Below are 25,933 nucleotides of genomic sequence, written 5' to 3'. Positions count from 1 at the left end.
CTTATGATCATTGACATTCCGTAAGTCAACTTAAATGGCCTTAGGCCAGGTCTACACTATAGACCTATATCGGTATAACTACGGCACTCAAGGGTGTGAAAAATCCACAAACTTCTGAGTGATGTAGTTTTATCGACCTAATCCCCCCAGATAGACAACACTGTGTTGATGGGAGAGCACCTCCCATCGACACAGCAACTGCTTCTCAGGGAGGTGGATTAACTACGCTGACAGGAGAAGTTCTCCCATCGGCATAGGAGCATCTTCACTAAAACACTACAACGATGCAGCTCTAATGCTGTATGTGAAGACAAGCCCTTCATGCTTCAGTCACGTTCCAAAGGAAGAAAGTGTGTGAAACTTTCGGGGCCCACAACAAACAAATTAGTGCTAGTTGCAATAGTCGGTTTTGTGATGTATGCTACTAGTGAAAGGGGACTCCCTGCTCCACCACACGTGTGTGGTAAGAGTTACATGTGGGTACGCATATGCCACATCTATATACTACATGCACACACAGACACGCATGCCACATGCACACACAGACACATATCTGTGAACAAGTGCTTTAAACTGACTCAGGATCCATTTTGAAGCTTTATTGACAAAGTTGCCAAGGGAAACTTTCAGGACCAAAGCCTCTGGGGGGCTGAACAGTGCTGGTGAGTCACCACCTTATTTCATTCTGTGTACCGTGAACTACAAATGGTGTGGCAGGTGGGATGAGTTCCCTGTGAGACGAACAATGGAGCTGGGTACTAGAACTCCCCTCAGAAAATGAAATGAGATCTATCATGCAGGACAGGGTTGGGTTTTACTTCTCAGAGGAGCTGCTGCTGGAGCCATCTCTCATAGGAGTTCCTTATGAGGCCCATTGTTAGGTCTCTTCTTTGGGGTCATAAGCCTCATTGGTGTAAGGTGGTGGAGGGGGCACTGGTGTGGAGGGAACCCCAACGTTTTCATTGGCAGCACATGGCCTGAACGCAATGGCCTGCAAAACAAAAGATATCAGCCCTCACTAGTAACATCATTATCTTCATTCTCACCCCCACAACCATCACCTTCCTCACCCCTTCATTCTTGCTCCATCATCTTCCTCACATTCTTCATCACCACCACCTTCCTCATCCTTCCATCAACATATTTTTCAGCATTACCACCATCATCTTCCTCATCTCTCTAGTTTTTATAAGTCTCCTGTATCGACTGGCATTATCCCAGGGATGAATCTGTGCCATCATCACTAATTCCACGATCAACCCCCAATTCACTATCTGTAGGATTTTCCCTGTGGAGGTGCATGGCTCCCAGATGTCACAGAACATGACCATGGTCTTTTGCAATACTCGAGGATACAGAATCTATACTTCCTTTGGGTCCTGACTGCAGCAGGTTTGCTGTAAGGCACTTAAAGAGTTAACACGGTAGGTCTCACTATGCTACAGAGCGTCCCTTTGTGTTCCTTGCTAGGGCTGTTTGAAAATTTCCTGTCAAAAAGCTGCTTTTCAACAAAAAAAACAAAAAACAAAAACAGAATCCCCAAACTTTTCTGTGTAACTAAACAAAATGTTTCATGAAAAAATATCCAGTTTCCCTGGAAAAATTCAATTTTTCATAAAAAAAGTGAATGCCCCAAAACCAAAAGATTTCAATTTGAAGATGCTGCTGCAGTGCTTCATGGGAAATGTAGTTTGGTTGCCTAGTGTCCCCATTCTTCACTATGGGTCAGGCTCATAGGCTAGACTACATTTCCCATGATGCACCATGGCCAGGGTCTCCCAGGATGCAACAACCTCCCCCCACCAAGAGGGCAGACGATGTTGCGTCATGGGACTTGTAGTCAGACCAAGGAGACTGTCATACAAAGGAGAATGGCAACATGAGGCATTCAAATTACAAACCACATTAGGCACCATGGCAACATTTCTAAATTGAAATCTTTTGATTTTGTCAAAATATTCTGGTATTTGAATTGTTGCTGAAAAAAAATCAAAAATGTCTATGGAACATTTAGACAAAAACTGTTTTTTTTCATAAATACTTAACAGTTGTCATCACAGTTTGAGAAAACATTAGCCTATCAGTGTGTGACCTACTCCCAGGTCAACAAGGGGTCAACCTCATCTCAGCTACCCCCTTCACTATGCAAAGGTGCTCAGAGAACGGACCTGAGACCTGCTGATTGGGAGGCAGCCAGCCTTTGAGAAGGTCAGATTCTACACCACCATCACAGCAGTGAGTTGACCCCAAACAAGGAGTTTTTGTTGCCTGGATTCATTTATTTTCCTGTCTGGCTAGAAACATTGTCGCTGGAGGGAACGTCCAAAGCTGTAGCTTTTGGGCGGGGAGTTTGCAGCATCATGATTCCATGGCTGGTTCTGTGCTAGCCCCAGCAGCTGCTCTAAAACAATGAGGCTGGTGATGACCCCAAAGGAGTTGTCCACCTGTCAGGTATTGCTGGAGCACAAGGCACTCTGGCCATGCCATAGGCTCCTGACTTACGAGGAGAGGCTGAGGGAACTGGGCTTGTTTAGTCTGCAGAAGAGAAGAGTGAGGGGGGATTTGATAGCAGCCTTCAACTACCTGAAGGGGGGTTCCAAAGAGGATGGAACTCAGCTATTCTCAGTGGTGGCAGATGACAGATCAAGAAGCAATGGTCTCAAGTTGCAGTGGGGGAGGTCTAGGTTGGATATTAGGAAACACTATTTCACTAGGAGGATGGTGAAGCGCTGGAATGGGTTACCTAGGGAGGTGGTGGAATCTCCATCCTTAGAGGTTTTTAAGGCCCGGCTTAACAGAGCCCGGGCTGGGATGATTTAGTTGGTGATGGTCCTGCTTTGAGCAGGGGGTTGGACTAGATGACCTCCTGAGGTCCCTTCTAACCCTAATTTTCTATGATTCTATGCCCTCAATACATTGCCTCCACCAAGGGAGTAAGAGCTGCCTGTGCCAAGCGGGGAATTCCAAGCCAAGGGAATTCTCTGCTGGAGAGCTCCAGTTACTTTCTGTGGCACAAAAGAGTGTGATTGCAGCTCAGAATCTGGCCCAGTTACAGTTTCCTGGGTCCCCTCATCCCCACCTGGGAAGATGAAATGCAGCCCCACAGAAATTAAAACACTGACAATGAAGGTCAACGTGGTGGCAATGAAAACTGGGATTACTTCCCCCCCATTAAAAAAAGATTCAGTAACTTGGATCGTGGTGCCAGCAGCCCAGTTAGGAACCAAGGTAAAAAGAGCCAGAAAATAGGGCTATTTTCCCTGCCAAAAATGTCATCAAAAATCTATCAACCACCAAAATATGTTGATTCAACATGGAACCATAGTGCCTCACTGGAGTTGTAGTTTGGGTGCCTTATACTTCTTTTGTCCTTTATGGGCCACGGTCACTGGCAGGACTCTATCTCCCATGAGGCTATGTGTCACAAGCACCCTTGCCCATGGTGCATCATGGGAGATGTAGTCCAGCTAGAGAACATGGCCCAGAAGGGAAAATGTGCGTACATGGCAGCTGAACTACAACTGCCATGAGGCACCCTGGCACCACTTTGAATCTAAATAGATTGGTTTTCAGGCATTCAGTGTTCTGGCAAAATAGTAACATTTTCTGGAGAAAGCAGGTGCTTTCTGCTAAAATTCTCATGTAGTCAAAACCCCAGTTTCCCATTAAAAAAACCCCATTTGACAGACTTGTCAACCAGCCCTAAATCAGGGCCTGTCACTTTCCCCCATCACTGCCTCCCTCATACACATTCAGGCCCTTCCCCAGGGACACTCCTCCCATCAGGGAGGGCGCTTCGCAGAGGTGTACATCTCCCCCTCCTTTCAACACATGCTCTGATTCACATCCCGTTTGAGAGCTGGAAGACTCACGGTGTTGGGGGTATAGCGGATGGCTTGGGATGCAAAGTATGAGGTTGAGACAGCAATGGAGAACTCCAGGATGGACAACAAGAGCAGCATGCCCGTGATCCCCTTTCCAGCACTCTGGAGAGCATAAAACCACAGGGGATGCTAATTAATTTTGGCTGCTAGAGGTGTAACATTGCACAAGGCTGCTGTGAGGTGCATAAAAAATCCCTCTTTTCCCACTTCGGGGGATGTAGAAATCTGGTTCTGGTTCTTCCCTCCTCCCAGGCACACAGAATTCTCCTCCTCTTTCTAACTACTCAGTAGCCCCGGTTATTGTGATGCATGGAGCCACACCACTGTCAGGAGATCATAGAATTCTGTTTTCTCCTGGGTCTACAGGGATATACGCCCCTGAGACGCTCCCCGGGTTGGCCAGCCAGGATTTTGTAGCATGGAGGCAGTGTTGTCTAGTGCATAGAGCACTGGATTAGGATTAAGAAAATCTGGGCCTGTTGGGTGACGCTGGGCATGTCGCTTCATCTCCCTGTGCCTCAGTTTCCCCATCTGTGTGAAGTGGGGATTAAACAAAGTAAAACAGGTATTTGGGTCCAATCCTGCTCCTGATGAAGTCAACAGGAGTTATTATTATTATTAATTTGTATGTTGATAGTGGCTGGAAACCCCAGTCATGGACTAGGACCCTACTGTGCTAGGTGCTGCAGAAAACACAGAACAAAAGCATGGTCCTTGCCTGGTTTTTGACTTTGACAGGAATTTTGACACTGGCTTTATCAAGAGCAGAACCAAGCACGTTAAGAGCAAACTTTCGTCAATTTTTCCCCAGATCAAAGGTCTGGAGCTGAACACATGGACAGTTTCTACCGTGGAGTCAAGGACTTAGGACAATTCCAGCTACCTGATATTTTAAAAACACACCTGTTAGGGATGGTCCAGGTAGACATAACACAGCCTCAGCAGAGGGTGATGGACTGGATGACCTCTTGAGGTCCCTTCCAGCCTTATACTTCTATAATTCTATGGCAGAATCTGGCCACTTACCAACCAACGATATTCCTCATCCTTGTGGTCATGTGACGTATTCAAAATCAGCTCCGTTAGGAAGAGAATTATCCCAATGGATGAGAAGATGGCACTAGTGTTGTTCATTCCCTGGCTGCTTTTCACCTGAGAGAGACGTGCAGAGGGTCAGGTTGTGTGTAGGCAGAAAACAGGTTTGGTTATCATAGAATCATAAAAGTTTAGGGTTGGAAGAGACCTCAGGAGGCCATCTAGTCCAACCCCCTGCTCTAAGCAGGACCAGCCCCAACTAAATCATCCCAACCAGGGCTTTGTCAAGATGGGCCTTAAAAACCTTTAAGGATGGAGATTCCACCATCTTTCTAGGTAACCCATTCCAGTGCTTCACCACCCTCCTATGAAATAGTATTTCCTAACATCCAACCTAGACCTTTCCCACTGCAATTTGAGACTACTGCTCCTTGTTCTGTCATCTGCCACCACTGAGAACAGCCTAGCTCTATCCTCTTTGGAACCCCCATTGCAGGCAGTTGAAGGCAGCTATCAAATCCCCTCTCACTCTTCTCTTCTGCAGACTAAACAGGCCCAGTTCCCTCAGCCTTTCCTCGTAAGTCATGTGCCCCAGCCCCCCGATCATTTTCGTCGCCCTCCGCTTTGTGCCCTCTCTCCAATTTGTCCACATCCTTTCTGTAGTGGGGGGCCCAAAACTGGATGCAATGCTCCAGATGTGGCCTCACCAGTGCTGAATAGAGGGGAATAATCACTTCCCTCGATCTGCTGGCAATGCTCCTACTAATGCAGCCCAATATTCTGTTAGCTGTCTTGGCAACAAGGGCACACTGCTGACTCATATCCAGCTTCTCATCCACTTTAATCCCCAGGTCCTTTTCTGCAGAACTGCTGCTTAGCCAGTCAGTCCCCAGCCTGTAGCAGTGCATGGGATTCTTCCTTCCTAAGTGCAGGACTCTGCAATTGTCCTTGTTGAACCTCATCAGATTTCTTTTGGCCCAATCCTCTAATTTGTCTGGGTCACTCTGTATCCTATCCCTACCCTCCAGTGTATCTACCTCTCTTCCCAGTTTAGTGTCACCTGTGAACTTGCTGTGGGTGCAATCCATCCAATCAACCAGATCATTAATAAAGATGTTGAACAAAACCAGCCCCAGGACCGACCCCTGGGGCACTCAGCTTGATACTGGCTGCCAACTAGACATTGATCCGTTGATCACTACCTGTTGAGCCTGACAATCTAGCCAGCTTTCTATCCACCTTATAGTCCATTCATCCAATCCATACTTTTTTAACTTGCTGGCAAGAATACTGTGGGAGACCATAACAAAAGCTTTGCTAAAGTCAAGATATATCATGTCCACTGCTTTCCCCATATCCACAGAGCCAGTTATCTCATCATAGAAGGCAATCAGGTTGGTCAGGCATGACTTGCCCTTGGTGAATCCATGTTGACTGTTCCTGATCACATTTCTCTCCTCTAAGTGCTTCAAAATCATTTCCTTGAGGACCTGCTCCATGATTTTTCCAGGGACTGAGGTGAGGCTGACCAATCTGTAGTTCCCTGGGTTCTCCTTCTTCCCTTTTTTAAAGATGGGCACTATATTTTCCTTTTTCCAGTCGTCCGGGACCTCCCCCGATTGCCATGAGTTTTCAAAGATAATGGCCAATGGCTCTGCAATCACATCAGCCAATTTCCTCAGGACCCTTGGATGCATTAGATCTGGACCCATGGAGTTGTACATGTCCAGTTTTTCTAAATAGTCCTTAATCTGTTCTTTCACCACTGAGGGCTGCTCACCTCCTCCCCTTACTGTGTTGCCGAAGACAGAAGTGTGGGAATTGACCTTGTCTGTGAAGACCGAGGCAAAAAAAGCATTGAGTACTTCAGCTTTTTCCACATCATCTGTCACTAGGTTGCTTCCTCCATTCATTAAGGGTCCCACACTTTCCCTGACCTTTTTCTGGTTGCTAACATACCTATAGAAACCCTTCTTGTTATCCTTCACATCCCTCTCTAGCTGCAACTCCAGTTGTGTTTTGGCCTTCCTGATTACTACAGGCCAGTCAGCCTCACCTCAATCCCTGGAAAAATCATGGAGCAGGTCCTCAAGAAATCAATTCTGAAGCACTTAGAGGAGAGGAAAGTGATCAGGAACAGCTAGCATGGATTCACCAAGGCCAAGTCATGCCTAACTAATCTAATTGCCTTCTATGATGAGATAACTGGCTCTGTGGATGAGGGGAAAGCGGTGGATGTGTTGTTCCTTGACTTTAGCAAAGCTTTTGATATGGTCTCCCACAGTATTCTTTCCAGCAAGTTAAAGAAGTATGGGCTTGATGAATGGACTATAAGGTGGATAGAAAGCTGGCTAGATAGTCGGGCTCAACGGATAGGGATCAATGGCTCCATGTCTAGTTGGCAGCAGGTATCAAGTGGAGTGCCCCAAGGATTGGTCCTGGGGCCAGTTTTGTTCAATATCTTCATTAATGATCTGGAGGATGGCGTGGACTGCACCCTGTGTCCAGTTTTGGGCCCCACACTACAAGAAGGATGTGGAAAAATTGGAAAGCATCCAGCGGAGGGCAACAAAAATGATTAGGGGACTGGCGCACATGACATATGAGGAGAGGCTGAGGAACTGGGATTGTCTAGTCTGCAGAAGAGAAGAATGAGGGGGGATTTGATAGCTGCTTTCAAGTACCTGAAAGGGGTTCCAAAGAGGATGGATCTAGACTGTTCTCAGTGGTAGCAGATGACAGAACAAGGAGTAATTGTCTCAAGTTGCAGTGGGGGAGGTTTAGGTTGGATATTAGAAAAAACTTTTTCACTAGGAGGGTGGTGAAGCACTTGAATGCATTACCTAGGGAGGTGGTAGAATCGCCTTCCTTTGAGGTTTTTAAGGTCAGGCCTGACAAAGCCCTGGCTCGGATGATTAAGTTGGGGATTGGTCCTGCTTTGAACAGGGGGTTGGACTAGATGACTTCCTGAGGTCCCTTCCAATCCTGATATTCTATGATTCTATGATTACACCCCTTGCATGATTGACCAGTATCTTTATACTCCTCCCTAGTCATCTGTCCAAGTTTCCACTTCTTGTAAGCTTCCTTTTTGTGTTTAAGATCACCGAAGATTTCACTGTTAAGCCAAGCTGGTTGCCTGCCATATTTGTTATTCTTTCTGCACATCGGGATGGTTTGTTCCTGTGTCCCCAATAAGGCTTCTTTAAAATACAGCCAGCTTTCCTGGACTCCTTGCCCCCTCATATTAGCCTCCCAGGGGATCCTGCCCATCAGTTCCTTAAGGGAGTCAAAGTCTGCTTTTCTGAAGTCCAGTGTCCATGTTTTGCTACTCTCCTTTCTTCCTTTTGTGAGGATCCTGAACTCGACTATCTCATGGTCACTGCTGCCCAGGTTGCCACCCACGTCTACTTCCCCAACCAATTCTTCCCTGTTTGTAAGCAGCAGGTCAAGATGAGAATGGCCCCTGGTTGGTTCCTCCAGTAGTTGCACCAGGAAGTTGTACCCAACACTCTCCAAAAACTTCCTGGATTGTCTGTGAACTGCTGTATTGCTCTCCCAGCAGATGTCAGGGTGATTGAAGTCCCACATAAGAACCAGCTCACCTATATGTTCTGGGAATACGTCTATACTCATGTTTTTGGAAGAACTTAATTGCAGAGTTACTTTTTTCCTGTCAGATAAAATTGTGTTACAAGCTAAAAATGTAATTTTAAACCTAATGGATGTTGGTTGGAAGCTGAATAAATCTGAAAAACATTGGCTAAGCAGAGCACTAGTAATTGCTAAAAGCATGTCAATCCAAAAAGTGACCAACAATTGAAGACTGGAACATAGATATCATAAGCATGGCCACCATGGAAAGGACTTGTGTTCTGTAACAGACATACCCAAGAACAAGTCTCAGAGATATGGGATGCTTTCCTGGAAATATCTGAATAATCCCCTATTTAATGAATGCCCGCACTCCTGCTTTCCCCTTCTCTCTAACCTCTTCCTTCCCTCCCCAACTCTATTCCCCTCCTCTGAACTTTGCTTCTATTCTTTAGGATAACTTAATATTTTTGCTGTAGCTAGTTGGATTTTTACAAACAAATTTTGTCTGTAAATTGTGTAATAGAAATAATTGACTCATATTTTAACCATTCATATTATATACATAATTAAATGTTTCACGTATAGCTAAGGTTAGGTAGCAAATGGTTAATATAGTATAAGTAATTTAAATACAGTTTGTTTTTTCTATATATATATTTTGAAAAAATTTAATACAAATTTAATAGACCAATATAAGAACCCGCTTCAGTCCTTCTCCTTCCCCCCACCTCTCCCTCCCACAGTTTCAATAAGGGACCAACAGCCCTCTTACACTAAGCCTCGCTCCCCCGATGTTGGGACTGGAGAACAGGGGATGCTTCACCTAATAATTGCCCTGTTCTGTTCATTTCCTGTGAGGATCTCGCACTGGCCACTGTCAGCAGACAGGATACTGGGCTAGATGGGCCAATATGACCGTTCTTATGGTCTTATGTTATGGCAGCTAGGACTGAGAATGGCACCCATAGAGAATGGCCAAGCTGTTCTACTGGCATTTTCTCTTCAGCCAATAAAGACAACCTTCCTACCCCCCCCAGGAAAGACTAGAACTTTCATGATGAAAAAGCCCGATTCTTCTTGGGGCACTGGGAACTGGATTTGGGGCTTTGCATCTCTCAGTGACCAGCTGGTGACAACACATGACTCCTGTCTGATATCTCATGGCTGACCGGAAGGTGGCTGGAAGTCTCAGTTGGAGTAACTGGCTCCATTGTTGGCTGTGTGTCACCCCCAAGGAGCTCAGCCAGGTTCCCGGAGCTCTGTACGCTGGTTGCTCAGGGAGAGGCACTGTCCCTGGGAGGGAGGCAAACCATGGGCAGACTCAGGGTCTGCCGGGGAACCAATGGAGAGAGGAGACAGTGACAGGGGGTGGATGGCAAGTAGGCTGCTTGGAGGAGGGGCAGTGTCTGAGAGAAAGGAGGGAAAGGGCAGAGTCAAATGATTGACAAGTGATAGCCTGGGAAGAAGAGCTAGCCTGACCAATAAGAAGTGTGATGCCTGCCCCTGGGAGCACAGTGGGAGGGGGGAAGCCATTTTGGAGGGGTCTGGAGCCAGCCACAGAAAGGGCAGGACTGGCTGTGTGGGGAGGTGGTGAGTCCATTCCTTCATGCAGGGTTCCCCCTGAGAACTGGCCTCTGGGCACCTGGAAGCAAAATCCCTCAGCTAGGCCCTTTCCCTCTTCAAGGTGACTCCCAGTTTATGGAGTTTTGTTGGGAAAACTCTCCCCACCCCCGACAGCCCTTCAGCTCCCCAGGTACAATCAGCCACCGCATGGCACCGCGGCTCTGGCTGCTAGCTCAGGGCTGCCTGCCTGCTGTGAGAGTGTCTGAGTGCTTGGGTGGGAGATTGAAGTTTGGAATTTAGTAGAGTTATTATAATCTGCACCTTGAGCCCTGCACCCTTTGGTGGGGAGGCGAAATACTAGCACCAGAAGCAGCCTGACTCCTGCACGAAGAAGATGCCTGTCTTGAATATATTTTATATGTTTATGTTATTTCTTGGGAGTCTCCAACTATCTGGCAAGTAAGTTGAGGTTACTTTGTGGTTAGAATTTCTCTTCCAAGCTGCCCTGGAAAGAGTGATGGCGGTGGGAGCACTGCCAAATAAATACATATGGGAAGGAAATAAGGAAGTTACATCTTGCTGAGCTGGAGGAGGTTCCAGAAGAACCCAGGCCTGTGCCTCAAAACCCATAGAAGAGGTAACCAGGTGAACAGGGTACTACATGCAAAAAACAGGCCAAGACCTGACTGGGCTGGAATGCTGATCTATACACTCACTCTTGGAGGTGGTCCCAGCAGACCTGGGGTGAGGCGCACTGGTGAGGTGGTTTGGGGCTAATGTTGCACTGTCCATAGGCAAGTCATGCTAGGAAAGGGTGGAGTTCTTGTCTGCCTCTAGTAGCTGAGCCACAGAAGGGTTTTAAGGCTGCTGCTGCATCCATTTAAGGCTCCCCATCTGCTTGCTCAAGTAGTAGAGACTTTTCCTTCTAAGGTTCCCAAGTTGCTGAAGGTTCCCAAGTTGCTGAAGGTTCCCAAGTTCTAAGCCCTGTGGCTGGTTTAACAGTCACTTACACATGCTGTGTATGTTCCAGGGTAAACAGTGAGTTTGATTTTTCTGTCGTAGGTCTTCTTATAAGCAATAAATTCAATTAAAAATGAGATTTCACGGTTTATGTAATTTTGGGAGTTCAAGGAACTGCCTGAATTTTCAGGCTTCATACAAACCAAGCCTATGACACTTTGGACGTTCACGTCTCATGACCACAGCAATAAACCATAGCAGTTGGCTACTGCAGCCCTTAGTCACCTCTGAAGCCTACCAATAGCTAGCTAATATATTCCTAGGAATGGCTCATTGTTATCAGAGTACGGTTCATAGGGTGAATTATGCAATGTGTCTTTCTACTTAGAAAAAAACTGTTCCTACTATGCAGAGAAAAGAAAATAGCAGGTAAAAGGTAAGAGGCAGAGCTGGTTGAAATTTTCAAAATGTCATTGAAATCATGATTTTTTGGGGGGTGTGTGTGTGAAAAAATTTCTACATTTTTCATTTTTCATTCATTCCCCTATTTTTTGATCTGCCTTTAGGTCTCAATTCAGGAAAGCACTTAAAAACATACTTAATTTTTAGTACATCCTTAAGTCTCACAGATACTTAGCCCTGGTCTACACTATGAGTTTAGGTCAAATTTAGCAGCGTTAGATCGATTTAACCCTGCACCTGTCCACACAACAAAACCATTTTTGTCGACTTAAAGGGCTCTTAAAATCGATTTCTGTACTCCTCTCCGGCGAGGGGAGTAGCACTAAAATCGACCTCTCTGGGTCGAATTTGGGGTAGTGTGGACCCAATTCAACGGTATTGGCCTCCGGGAGCTATCCCAGAGTGCTCCATTGCAACCACTCTAGACAGCACTTTCAACTCAGATGCACTAGCCAGGTAGACAGGAAAAGCACTGCGAACTTCTGATTTTCATTTCCTGTTTGGCCAGCGTGGCGAGCTCATCATGCAGTCCAAGAATCGCAAAAGAGCTCCAGCATGGACCGAACAGGAGGTACTAGAGCTGATAGCTGTATGAGGAGAGGAATCCGTGCTATCAGAACTCCGTTCCAAAACACAAAATGCCAAAATATTTGAAAAAATCTCCCAGGGCATGAAGGACAGGGACTATAACAGGGACCCGCAGCAGTGCCGTGTGAAACTTAAGGAGCTGAGGCAAGCCTACCAAAAAACCAAAGAGGCAAACGGCTGCTCCGGGTCAGACCCCCAGACATGCTGCTTCTATGATGAGCTGCATGCAATTCTAGGGGTGTCCCTACCACTACCCTACCCTTGTATGTGGACTCCTGCCATGGGGGAGTCTCATGCAACAGGGATGAGGATTTTGGGGAGGAGGAAGATGATGAGGAGGCGGAAGATGAAACCATTCTCTCCGATAGCCAGGAACTGTTTATCACCCTGGAGCCAATACCCTCCCAACCTGGGCTCACGGAGCATGAAGCCGGAGAAGGCACCTCTGGTGAGTGTACCTTTATAAATATAATACATGGTTTAAAAGCAAGCGTATTTAATGATTAATTTGCCCTGAAGACTTGGGATGCGGCCAGTACAGCTACTGGGAAAGTCTGTTTATGTGTCTGGGGATGGAGCAGAAATCCTCCAGGGACATCTCCCTGAAGCTCTCCTGGAGGTACTCCAAAGGCTTTGCAAAAGGTTTCTGGGGAGGGAAGCCTTATTCCATCCTCCATGGTAGGACACTTTACCACACCAGGCCTATAGCACATAGTCTAGAATCATTGCATAACAAAGCATGGTCCCGGTATTTGCTGGCATTCAAACAACATCTGTTCTTTATCTCTCTGTGTTATCCTCAGGAGAGTGATATCATTCATGGACACCTGGTTGAAATAGGGGAATTTTATTAAGGGGACATTCAGAGGTGGCCATTCCTGCTGAGCTGTTTGCCTGTGGCTGAAAAGAAGTCACCCCTGCTGTTAGCCACGTGGTGGGAGGAGGGGTGAAATGATCATCCCAGAGAATTGGGTGTGTGTGGGGGTTTAGTTGGGTTTGTGCTGCACATTAACCCGAAAACCGCAGCCCCTCCTTTTAAATGGCCAACCCATTTTAAATGGCCAACCCAACGGGTGCTTGCTATGGGAAATGAGGGTGCTGCTGTTTGAAACCATTCCCACATATTATGAAGGTTGAAGAAGCCAAAAGACTGTGGCTTATCATGGCTGCTGCAAGCCGAATTCTGTTGCCCGGCCCTGCGTTTGTGATCTCTCACACCAAACCGGCAGGCCCTCAATACAAGAGGCAAGCACATGTGCTATGTTATGTTAACAGCTTGGTTCACTGTGAAAGAGTCTACGCATTGTTCTCTAAAATGTGTCTTTTTAAATACTACTCTCCCTTTTTTTTCCTCCCAAAGCTGCAAATGTTTCAACACTCCCCCTATCATCTCCATTGCAGAGGCTAATGCAGATAAGAAGGCGAAGAAAACGCACTTGTGATGAAATGTTCTCTGAGCTCATGCAGTCCCCCTGCACTGAAAGAGCTCAGCAGAATGTGTGGAGGCAAACAATGGCAGAGTCCAGGAAAGCAGGAAATGAACATGAGGACAGGCGGGATGAGCAAGAGGAGAGGTGGCCGCAGCGTGATGAGAGGAGGCAGGATGCAATGCTGAGGCTACTGGAGGATCAAACTGATATGCTCTGGTGTATGGTTGAGCTGCAAGAAAGGCAGCAGGAGCACAGCCTGCCGCTGTAGCCCCTATGTAACTGCCTGCCCTCCTTCCCAAGTTCCATAGCCTCCTCACCCAGATGCCCAAGAATGCGGGGGGTCGGGGGGGGACCTCTGGGTACCCAACCACTCCACCCCAGAGGACTGCCCAAGCAACAGAAGGCTGGCATTCAATAAGTTTTGAAGTGCAGTGTGGGTTTGTCCTTTCCTCCTCCCCTCCTCCCCCACTCCACGCGGTGCTTCCCTCCTCCCCCACCCCTCCCGGGCTACCTTGGCAGTTATCCCCCTATTTGTGTGACAAATTAATAAAGAATGCATGATTTTGAAACAACAATGACTTTATTGCCTCTGCAAGTGGTGATCGAAGGGGGGGAGGTCAGTTGGCTTACAGGGGAGTAGAGTGAACCAAGGGGGCGGGTTTTCATCAAGGAGAAACAAACAGAACTGTCACACCATAGCCTGGCCCGTCATGAAACTGGCTTTCAAAGCTTCTCTGATGTGCAGCATGCCCTTCTGTGCTCTTCTAACCGCCCCGATGTCTGGCTGCGCATAATCAGCGGCCAGGCGATTTGCCTCAACCTCCCACCCGCCATAAACATCTCCCCCTTACTCTCACAGATATTGTGGAGCACACAGCAAGCAGTAATAACAATGGGAATATTGGTTTTGCTGAGGTCTAACCGCGTCAGTAAACTGCACCAGTGCACTTTTAAAGGTCCAAATGTACATTCTACCACTGTTCTGCACTTGCTCAGCCCATAGTTGAACTTCTCCTTACTACTGTCCAGGCTGCCTATGTATGGCTTCATGAGCCATGGCATTAAGGGGTAGGCTGGGTCCCCAAGGTTAACTACAGGCATTTTAACATCCACAACGGTTATTTTCTGGTCTGGGAAGTAAGTCCCTTCCTGCAGCTGTTGAAACAGACCAGAGTTCCTGAAGATGTGAGCATCATGTACGTTTCCCGGCCATCCCACGTTGATGTCGGTGAAAAGTCCCTTGTGATCCACCAGTGCTTGCAGCACCATCGAAAAGTACCTCTTGCGTTCTGTCTGCCAAGGTGTTCCGGTCCCAAGATAGCGATATGCGTTCCGTGTATTGCCCCACCACATTTAGGGAATCCCATTGCAGCAAAGCCATCCACTATGACCTGCACATTTCCCAGAGTCACTACCCTTGATAGCAGCAGCTCAGTGATTGCGTTGGCTACTTGGATCACAGCAGCCCCCACAGTAGATTTGCCCACTCCAAATTGATTCCCGACAGATCGGTAGCTGTCTGGCGTTGCAAGCTTCCATAGTGCTATTGCCACTTGCTTGTGAACTGTGAGGGATGCTCTCACCTTGATATTCTTGCACTTCAGGGCAGGGGAAAGCAAGTCACAAAGTTCCATGAAAGTGCCCTTATGCATGCAAAAGTTTCGCAGCCACTGGGAATCATCCCAGACCTGCAAAACTATGCCGTCCCACCAGTCTGTCCTCGTTTCATGAGCCTGCCCCATTGCCACCAGGATGTCCAAATTGCTGGGGCTCGTACTTTGAGAGAAGTCTGTGTCCATGTCCTCATCACTCTCGTCACCACGCTGCCGTCACCTCCTCGCCTGCTTTTGCAGGTTCTGGTTCTGCATATACTGCAGGATAATGCATAAGGTGTTTACAATGCTCATAACTGCCGCAGAGATCTGAGCGGGCTCCATGCTTGCCGTGGTATGGCGTCTGCAGGAGAGCAGAGTTGCAGCGGAAGCGATGGCTGACGACGGATGCCACGAGAATAGATATTTATAGAGAATGACGAGAGGACCTGCGAGGTGGATTCATGAGACCAGGAGAGCAGAGTTGCAGCAGAAGTGGTGGAGAACGACGGTTAGCACCACGCACGTTTCCCAAGGAAGAACACACGTACCCGGGAGCCCATGACAGACAACATGGAGAAATTAGCTATTGAGATAATAGCAGCAGAGCAGAGTTGCAGCAGAAGAGGTGGATGATGATGGTTAGCAGGTCTACTGCACCGTCTGCTGCCAGCAGCACCAGAACACAACAGTGGCAGTGTTGGTGAGCTAAGCTGACCGGGCTGCACGCTTGCCATGGTATGGCGTCTGCAGGAGAGCAGAGGTGCAGCAGAAGCGGTGGATGATGATGGTTTGCAGTCCTACTGCATCATCTGCTGAAAGCAGCATGGTGTCCGCACGGAAAAAAAGGCGCGAAATGATTGTCTGCCGTTGCTTTCACGGAGGGAGGGGCAACTGACGACATGTAGCCAAAACCACCCACGACAATGTTTTTGCCCCATCAGGCATTGGGAGCTTAACCCAGAATTCCAATGGGTGGCAGAGACTATGGGAACTGTGGGATAGCTACCTACAGTGCAATGCTCCGGAAGTCGACGCTAGCCATGGTCCTGTGGACGCACTCCGTTGACTTAATGTGCTTAGTGTGGACACACACAATCAACTGTATAAAATCGCTTCTATAAAAATCGATGTCTATAAATTCGACCTAATTTCGTAGTGTAGACATACCCTTAGTGCTTTGCTCAGTAGGGGCCTAGCTGGAAGTCCGCTTCTTTTCACTATTTTGAATATATTTCTGGTTACTTTAATTCTTCTAACTAATTCTTCTAATTCTTTTTCAGCCTCCCTGGACACTTTGTCTTTCTTTTGCTCCCTGGTAGCCTGGCTGAAAAGTTTGCAGCTTTTCTTTCTATTGGACTCCTTTCTATTGGGCTCTTAATTGAGGTTTATGTGTCAGTAGAAAAATTGAAGGTGGTTGTTGAGCCACAAGCTGCTGCTACAGATACAGCAGGCAGACAGCAGGGAGCCGTTTAAAGTATCCCCATTTCTCTTCCAGCTCCCTATTTGTCATAGAATCATAGAATATCAGGGTTGGAAGGGACCTCAAGAGGTCATCTAGTCCAACCCCCTACTCAAAGCAGGACCAACCCCAACTAAATCATCCCAGCCAGGGCTTTGTCAAGTCTGACCTTAAAAATCTCTAAGGAAGGAGATTCCACGACCTCCCTAGGTAACCCATTCCAGTGCTTCACCACCCTGTCTCTTCTGTCTTCCTCTCCAATACAAGTTCCAACAAAAATTGGTCCTGTAAATGATATTACCTCCCCCACCTTCTCCCTCTCCAACATTCCTTCTCCATGTTCTTGATCAAGCACTCTGCTCTTTCCCATCAGCCACTCTTCCTGGATAGTGCCCTGGGTGAAGCAGAGCTAAACTCTGAGAATCATCCGCCCCCTCCAGTTAGGAAAGGGATGGGAACATTCTCTAGAAACTCACCAGACAGATGTTGCCACGATTCTCAGCTACAACCGAGAGGGATCCAGAAATGATGAACTGCCCGGGAAAGAGAAAACCATCATTCACACTTACAAGAAAGATCTCTCCTCTGAGACAGGCTCTATGTGATGGAAGCAAAGGGAAAGAATGACACTTCTCTCAGCAGGGGCAGTCATAATAATTATACCTCGTGCTTAGAGAGCACTTTCCATCTAATAATGCTGCCATCCAGGTTCACTTCAATCTAATCAGTTAAGGTGACACCCATACCATAATCTTTCCCCCCAGATTCTCTCCTCCTTCTGAGTTCTTGCTCCTTTTTGACAACTGAGCTTGCTCTTCTCCCCATAAATAGAGCAATGACTGGATGGTCCTGAGAAGAGCTCAGGAAGTCACCAGGTTCCTCACCCCACCTTCCATCCAATGCAGCTGTGCCATCCTCTGCCTATGTCTCCACCTATGGAAGTTGTATAATACTCCCATCACCATGGGATTGGAGTACCTCTACATTTCAAGACTGACCTGTAGTGGGGACACAGGCTGGGGGCTGCTCTCAGGTCCCCCAGCCCCCTGCTCAGGGCAGATGGAGGATCTGGGGCTCCCCACAGTGTCCTGGGCTCCCTGGGCCACTCTTACCACATGGCTTGGCTCTGGCTTCCAGCCTGGCTGAGGGGTGGGGCTTTGGGGGAAGAGGAGGTCCAGGGGGCAGGGCCACACGGAGCGTGGGGCTTCTGCATGTGTCCTACTTTTGCCTTTTGAAAAACTGGTCACCTTACCTGTCCTCTGCAGCCTCCCAGTTGTGCTAACATGCCTCAATCCAGACCTGCAGTGCCTCCTGCTGTCACCTCCATACTCTGCTGTCTGTGGTGAAGCAGTTACCAATTTCACTTAAGAGTTGAATAGTCCCTTGGTTGGAAGGTGACAGAAGATATGCCCTTTTTGCTCATCAGGCAATGTTCCTCGCCTCCACCCCCGATTCAGGGTAGATAAAACCCTAACAAGGCCCAGTTCAGCCAGGGGAATTGCAAAGGGACAGAGACCTGAGCCTTGACCTCAGCCTAGTAAGCTAGAGATGCTCAGACAGTGACCTCACAAAGGCTTGGGCCTTGACAACAGCCCAGTAGGCAGAAGTGCTGAGCCAGTGACTTCACAGGTGTCTGAGTGCCAACGTCGGCCCTGGAGAGGGGCTAAGGCAGGGACTTCACAGCATCTTGGCCCTTAACACCAGCCCAACAAGACAGTTTTGGTGAAGAGGGTGAGCAGATTTTCAAAACGAGAAGCCAGGACAAGGTAAGATAGCAGGGATTGTGAGAGTGGTAGTTGGTGGAAGGCTCCTGTCTTTCAAGCACATGTAGGTGGGTTTTACTGGGGGACTAAGGTGGCACATGGGGAAGGTTTTTAGAAGCCTATTCCGGGGCACTGCATGATACAGATTAATGCAGATTGAGGAGTCTGGTGGCACCTTAAAGACTAACAGATTTATTTGAGCATAAGCTTTCGTGGGTAAAAAAACCCACTTCTTCAGATGTATGGAGTGAAAATTACAGATGCAGGCATAAATATACTGACACATGTAGAGAAGGGAGTTACCTTACAAGTGGAGAACCAGTGCTGACAGGGCCAATTCGATCAGGGTGGATGTGGTCCACTCCCAATAATTGATGAAGAGGTGTCAACACCAAGAGAGGGAAAATAGCTTTTTTTGTGAGCCAGCCACTCCCAGTCCCTGTTCAAGCCCAAATTAATGGTGTTAAATTTGCAAATGAATTGAAGCTCTGCAGTTTCTCTTTGAAGTCTGTTTTTGAAGTTTTTTTTGTTGAAGTATGGCTACTTTTAAATCTGTTATAGAATGTCCAAGGAGATTGAAGTGTTCTCCTACTGGCTTTTGTATGTTACAATTCCTGATGACTGATTTGTGTCCATTTAGAGCTTTAATAATATACAATTATTATTTATCCATGTGGTCATGCCATCATTTCATAAAAGCATTAAATTATTCTACTCACAAAAATTCCTTCGCAGAACGGGTACCCCACGATGCCAGAGACAGCAATGTATTTAATGAAAATTGTAGAGACACCTCCAAAGCCGATGTGTATCAGCCCAATCAAGATCTGGATGGCCTGTGGGAAGAGAATGGGGAAGTAAGAGGAGCCAATTCCCCCCCATCTTGGGGATGAGCAGAGCACCCTGTCCTGAACAGAGCTGATTAGAGCTCCATCCTGTGAGAAATTCTGATCTTTAGACTGTTGTTTTAATCTGAAATCTGAAAATTTTCAGTTTGGAAAATGTTAAACATTTCATTTCAGTTTGTCAAACCGTTGCCCTTTAGGAGTTGTAGTTGGGGTCCCATTCTCTTCTATGGGCTAGACTTCCTACATGGACTACATCTCACATGCAGAATCATGGGACTCTCATGGCATACCATGATGGTTCAGTAAAAGAGACGACCGCAGTGCAGCTGGGAAGGCGTAGTTTGGAATAGGGAGCCAGTCCTATTGGGAAGAATCACCTCAACTTCCTTGAGGCATCGTAGCAGCTCACGTGGGTGCAGTTTAATGTCAAACTGACTTGAGAGGAAACAGTTCAGTTTGACAAATTGAGGTAGTTTGATTTGGGAAGACCCAACCCAAAACCAAAATATTTTGTTTTGATTTTTCCAATGGAAATCTTTGATTTTTGTGGAAACTACATTTCCCATTGAAAAATGTCAACCTCCCCACGCTCCCCTCTTCCCCCCAATGGTCCCCTCAGCAGGAAGGTTCTCTGGGCTGTGATATACAGGAGGTCAGGGGTCCCTTTTGGACTTCAAATCTATTAATGGATTTGCTTATTTATTTACATAATTGTAAATAAACAACCAATCATTGCCTTATCCATGTAGACTGATGAATAGAAGTTGCAGGTTGGTTGTTTTCACTAGCAGCGCAAGGGTGAATGGAATCAGCTCTGCACTGCAGTAACTAGGAGTGGGACTCTGGGTTTGAACTGCTTCTTCTCAGACCAGATCCTCGGCCGGAGTGAATTAGCACAATGAAGCTACATTGATTTACACCAGTTTAATAGCCATCCCCACCTCCCCAAGATGGGGCTGTTTTGTTCCATTAGTTCCAGAAATAGCTGGTTTATAATCCTTTCCCCCTGTTTCTCTTTTGCTTGATTAATCCTCATTTCTCCCTGTTTGGGCAGCTAGGAGGATTCAGTGCCCCTGGAACTCTGGGTGTATTTCCATCCACCACCCCCTACAAAGCAATGAAGTCTCAGGAAGAGGCCTGATGGTACCAGCTTCTTGGCATCCTTCCCATAAAGCTGTTGGTTAAAGTAAAAAAGAAAAGGGTGGAATCTGGAGTTTGCTCATGCTCAGGCCTTCAGCCACTGTTCAGGCCCTTCGGTATTGAAATGACTCATCCTCATGGACTGGGAGCAAAGATCACACTTACCCCTAGGGTCTTGGGCTGTGCTTTGAGGAATATCTCCATCATCCCTACGTTTCTTAGCTGTGCGATCTGTTCAGCGGGACACCTGGGGTACGTTGACCCAAGAGGTTGGTTCCCAGGGTTCATGACTGTGAACTGCTGAGGCCCACATTGCACCATCCCAGGAGTCTGGGAAATGGCACTAGATCCCCCCTGGCCTTGGTGGATGACACCAGCGCTGTTTGGGGGCATGAACACAAGCACCCCATTGGCCGTGCTTCCTGGTGCTGCCATGATGGCGAAGATGCTGCAGAAAAGAGTGATTAGCCCAGATGAAGCCATATGTAATAACACTAGTCCCAAAATTAGCCCCTGGGCCATGCTGAGTAGGAATCTTCGTTACCTATTGCTCAACCCCCTTTGAGTCCCTGCCATGATTTTGTCCTTCTCCTGGAGCTATAATTGGAGCACGAGCAACACCTTAAAGCTAAGGGTTGAGATTCCGAAAGCTGACTCAAGGATTCAGCCACACAACTCCCATTAATTTCAATGGGGTTTGTGTGGCAAAACAGTCTCGTTGGCTTTTAAAATCTCAGCCAAGGAGCTCAAGTGTCTCCATTCCACCCCTCCTTTTCCAGGTGCTTTTAACTTTCTGGATCATTCAGTTTTTGGGATGGAATTTTCCAGAGCGGTGTAACTGATTATCCTAGGGTTGATAGAGGGTGAAATTAACTCGGGTTCTTTGGCACAGAGGCTCTGGTGTTGCTCCCATTGAAGCGAAGGAAACATTCCCGTTAACTTCAAAGGCATGGGATCAGACCCGAAAGCATTTACAAAAGAGCTGGCCAAAAATTTTCCATCAAAACTGTTTTTTGCTGGAAAATTGGGTTTTCCATTAAGTGGATATTTGTGTGTGTGGAAAGGATCTCCTTTGCACAGAACTTCATGTTTGCATAAAAAAACTGAAAGCTCTAAACTGGAAACATCACAATTCAGCTATACTGCTGTGGTGCCTCATGGGATATGTAGTTCAGTTGCCGCATATCCCCATACTCCTCTGCAGGCTGAGCTCCTTGGCTGGACTACATCCCCCATCATGTGCCATGGACTCCCATGATGCACTGTGTCCATTACCAGGAGGAAGGACCATGGTGCACCATAGGAGATGTCTGACTAGGATTCCTGGGCTACAGAGCAAAAGGGGGGCAATGAGGCAAGGAATGACCACTCCTGTGACTCAGCATTTCCAAATGAAAATATTTTGGTATTCAGATTTCCACTGAAAATTGAATTTTTCTCTGGAAAAAAATGAAATTTTGAACCGGCTCTAGTTAACAGCACAAAGGCTTATTAATAATCTCCCAACACTCCAAAAGAAATATGGCTCCAGAGGGTTATATGTGTATTTCCTAGTTTGCGAGACATTTACAGGTGCACCCGCATGGCAGTGTACAGCACTAACCCCATAAGGGGCCAGTCTTCACAATGCTCCCAGCTGCTGCTAGGTTTGGCTTGTTAAGAGGCTCCAGATATTTTTTAAGTGTTAACAAGCACTGGAAAGCAGGTTGTGGTCATGATCTATAAGTGGGGAGATGATTTCTAAGGAGAGAGAGCTCTTTCATTTGGCAGACAAAGGCATAACAAGATGTAGTGGCTGGCTGCTGTATGAATTGCTACATACATTCAGTTTAGTGCAAGCAGGAATTAAGAGGCTTGATGCTGAAATCCCTGGGGGGGAAGTTCTTTGGCCTCTGTTACAGAGGAGATCAGACTAGATGACCATAATGATTCCTTCAGGCCCTGAAAGCTCTCAATCTAAATGCCATTCTAACCTATGTGGATAGTAAGGAGGAAGGAAAGGCTAAAGGGCCATGGGAATAGTCAGGACTGTCTCTTCCTTCCCAGAGATTCTATTCTCTCCAACCTGTGCAACCCCCTTTTGTCCAATTTCTGTTTCCCTTTCACGGTCCAGGCCAGAGTACTTTGTTCCTTGGCTGGGGGATGTTGTGGGCAGGGCTGGCTCCAGGCACCAGTGGTCCAAGCAGGTGCTTGGGGCGGCAGTTAGAAAGGGGCTGCAGTGTTTCCGTGGTGGCAGCCATTCGGCGGCAGCCCCTCTGTCCCGCCGGCCGCGGCGGCAATTCGGCGGCAGCTTCTCTGTCCCGCCGGCCGCAGCGGCAAATCGACGGCAGTTTGTCCCTTTTGCCGTCTGCAGTGGCAGTTTTATTCACTGCTGGGGTCAGCAAAAACTGTAGAGCCAGCCCTGGTTGTGGGGGTGGGAAGGTGGCCGATTGACACCACGTTTGCCAGAGGCACCTCCCTTTGGAAGCACCAAGTGCTCACCCCAGAGCCAACTGTTATTAGACAGGAGACATCACAGACCGTGTCAAGACCATCTCAATCTCTGAACCTTGCCCCTTTTACCCACTGGCTAGCGCCACGTAGTGGAGAGCAGCTGATGCATGAAAAGCTTTGGGTGAATGCAAGCAAGTTGTGTCACTGCTCCATCCTTCTGTATGAACATTTTCTAGAGGTCTGAGAGGTGCCGCTTGCTGTCACAGGAGCATATGCCTTTGAGCCACAAATTTCTCCTCCTCTCCTCTCTCCCCTGCTTGTCAGGTAATGGGATCTGCTGCTCTTTAAATTCTGACCTTATTTCCCCTCAACTCTAGAGGCATAAATTACAAGGGTCCTTGTCAGGGTGTCCCCACTGCCTCCCCCAGTATGGCCCCCAACACCCAATTTTAACCGTCACCCTAAGAATGTTTGCGCTGATGAACTTACTCTGTTTTCGCTGCAGCTACTGTCCTCCTTCCAGCTGTGGGCAACTCCCAGAGTCATCGGGAAATTCTCACAGGCTCATGCAAAAGGGATTTTAATAGCATCAGACTTTGAATCCTGCCCTGCCTGTTATGCTTAGCTCCTCCCTGTCTCTCTGCCTTGTTTTATTGCAGGACTCCAAAGTCCTCTTCCCCTTTGGATGTTTTTTCTTCATCCCCCTCAGAGTCCCTCTTATGCCTTTTCCCCACCCCAATCACCATCCCTTCTGGCTCAGAACACATGGGGCTCCCCGTAGGAGCCCACCAACATTGTCCTTTGGCCACTAGGGGCACTACAGAATGAAATGAGACCCTTCCTTTTCCTCTTTGTCTAGAGGGAACTGCCACAAAAGTAATGAGGGCTGGCTGGACATTTTCTGATCAAAACTTTTCATCAGGAAAATCTGGTTTTTGACTAAACAAAAATGTTACGAGGAAGCTCCAGCTTTCCCCAAAATTGGTTGATGTTTCAGAGGAAAGCTGAACAGCCTGAAAAAACATTTATGTCCATAAAACTGAAATTTTTTCAGTTTTTTGAAGAAAACTAGGAATTTCCCACTGAAAATTTTGATGTAAATGACATTTTTGTTTTAATGAAATTTTCTATGGGAAAAAAGCCCATTTTCCAAACAGCTCTAATAAATGCTTTCGGGACTTACCGAGTGGTTTTCATCTCCAAGGCGCTCTCTCTCTCTCCTTCTGTAGCATCCCCAGGACAGCAACTAAGCATCTTAAACATTTAGGAACTTCTTATTCGGCATTTACCCCTAAGAGAGATTGTGAGGTTCTGTGGTCTTAAATGCCAGCTGGCTCTTGCTACAGAGCAGCTGAGAGGAAAACACCTGACAAGCCTCTGCTGCCCACAAGAACTTACCAGATGTAGGACAAGCTGATCTCCATGGTGTTGCCGGCACCCAGTACCAAGAGGCAAAACAACAGCAGGGGTTCGTTACCCGGTGTGTGTCATCCAATAATCACAACGGGGTGGAGAAGCAGAAAAGTTTATTTGCAGCTGCAAAAAAGGCACAGGGAGAATAGAATCTCAAATCCTGCACACAGAGCAGGAAGTTACACAGGCTTTTATACACCCTTTCTTCAGCATACTTATCCAATAGCAAGCTGCCCTAAGTATCCATATAGCCAGCCAATCCAGTTACCAGCTAGTTCCCTTGTTCTCTGTATCATTTGTTAAACCATACATAAAGCTGCTTTATTCAGCATTGTTCTTCCATATCTGCCCTGTTTGGCCTTGTTTAGTTTCAGGCAGTCTGACTCTGCAACATATTGTTGCAGATCCTCAGCATAGCGGCTGCGAGTGCCTCCAGGTCGGGGGGGGAGGCCAAGGACACTTGGGTCTAGTGCAAGGGGGCTTCATCGACACTTGTGGTCTTCCATCCCCTCGAGTTACATAGTGGCCATGCCCCAGTGTCCCCAACATGGGGTAGGTGTTGAAGGTAAACCCTGACCCAGAGTCCAACTGTGCTGGATCATCATATACAAACCAGAGCTGTATAAGAAAACTCAGACACTGCACATCCCCATAATCAGAAGACTCACACAGAACCCAGAAAGGCTGAAGTAAAGATCCCAAGCAAGGAAGAGACTTAGACTGCCTGCGTGTGACCTCAGAGAATGGCCCAGCCTATCACAACCAGATAGTTATCACAAGCAATGTTTATACCTAACAGATCAGTGACAGATGCCACACAGCCTTCCCCAATGCTTAGCTCAAAGGTAGCCAGTGAATAATGAGGAAGAGAAGAATTTAAGGGCTTGGAATTAATGAAGAGAGACTCTCATCACTACAAAGTCTGATGTTTTTATTGCAAGTCATGCAATATTTGGTGCTTTTCTTAAAGCCCCAGTTCTTGAAGTCCTGTGATTGTGAGAGAATCTTAGCTTTCATTTTTTTAAAAAAATCGTAAGTTTCTAGCCCTTGTGGGTGCACAGAAAAGCTAAAAAACTATGACCCCTAGTGGCTCAGACACAAAATATCAGTAAAAAGAACCCAATATTTTTTAAAAAGTCTCATGATTTTGTGGGACCTGAATGACAATTTTTCTATGGTTGAGAATGGCAATCCTGTGTCCAGCTAGAGCTGGGCAAAATCTTTCAGCCAAAATGTTTATTGGCAAAAAATTCGGATTCAGAGACATCAAAAAGTTTCACAGATTTGTTTCGTTTTGGCTGAATTGTTCATGTTCAAACAAAACAGACCACCCCCCAAATAACAACAAAACAAAAAAAATCCAAAAGGTAACACTTCAATTTTTTGGTTTAAAACAACTTTTTGTTTAGAAATTTCCTTCACATTTATTAAATGCAATTAACACGTTATAAAACTGCTTAAAACTGAAACAAAATATTTCATTTAGGTTCAAACAAACAATTTCTTTTGACCAGAAATATTGTTTTGACTATTTTCTCATCGGATGTATAGAAAAATTTCAGTTTTGGTTTGACTCAAAACAAATGTTTCAATTTTTCAGAATTGCCAGCGAACTAAAAAAATCCATTATTTGGCCTAATTCAGCCTCTGCTGCGCAGGTTTCCTACTCTTACAAAATGTGTGATGCCAACTCAGTGTCAACCTGCATGGGCCAAAGCCTTCAGGGGTGTAACTGTAACAAAGTCAAGCACAACCACATCTTG

The 25,933-nt window shown here is 46.8% G+C and overlaps 1 protein-coding gene across 4 annotated transcripts; it reads right to left on the bottom strand.

The window, feature by feature from the left end:
- Positions 1-578: 578 nt before the first annotated feature.
- Positions 579-24,570, bottom strand: LOC125637882 (membrane-spanning 4-domains subfamily A member 15). Of its 4 annotated transcripts, XM_075129244.1 has the most exons (9): positions 24,156-24,570; positions 23,941-24,048; positions 23,247-23,320; positions 20,490-20,772; positions 19,056-19,172; positions 17,050-17,106; positions 4,911-5,036; positions 3,873-3,986; positions 579-991 (listed from the first exon to the last, which is right to left on the bottom strand). In XM_075129244.1, exons 4-9 carry the CDS (start codon positions 20,757-20,759, stop codon positions 878-880), a joined length of 798 nt encoding a protein of 265 aa, XP_074985345.1. In that variant the 5' UTR covers positions 20,760-20,772; positions 23,247-23,320; positions 23,941-24,048; positions 24,156-24,570; the 3' UTR covers positions 579-877. The 4 variants fall into 4 exon arrangements, with proteins under 4 accessions (XP_074985345.1, XP_074985344.1, XP_048708889.2 ...); XM_075129243.1 differs by lacking the exons at positions 23,247-23,320; positions 23,941-24,048; XM_048852932.2 differs by lacking the exons at positions 23,941-24,048; positions 24,156-24,570 and having other exon boundaries at positions 23,247-23,918.
- Between the last annotated feature and the right edge of the window lie 1,363 nt (positions 24,571-25,933).

The sequence above is a fragment of the Caretta caretta genome, chromosome 6, assembly GCF_965140235.1.
Source record: "Caretta caretta isolate rCarCar2 chromosome 6, rCarCar1.hap1, whole genome shotgun sequence".
Lineage (NCBI taxonomy): Eukaryota > Metazoa > Chordata > Testudines > Cheloniidae > Caretta > Caretta caretta.
Note: the sequence above shows the minus strand (reverse complement) of the source record. Positions and strands in the feature narration are given on the sequence as shown.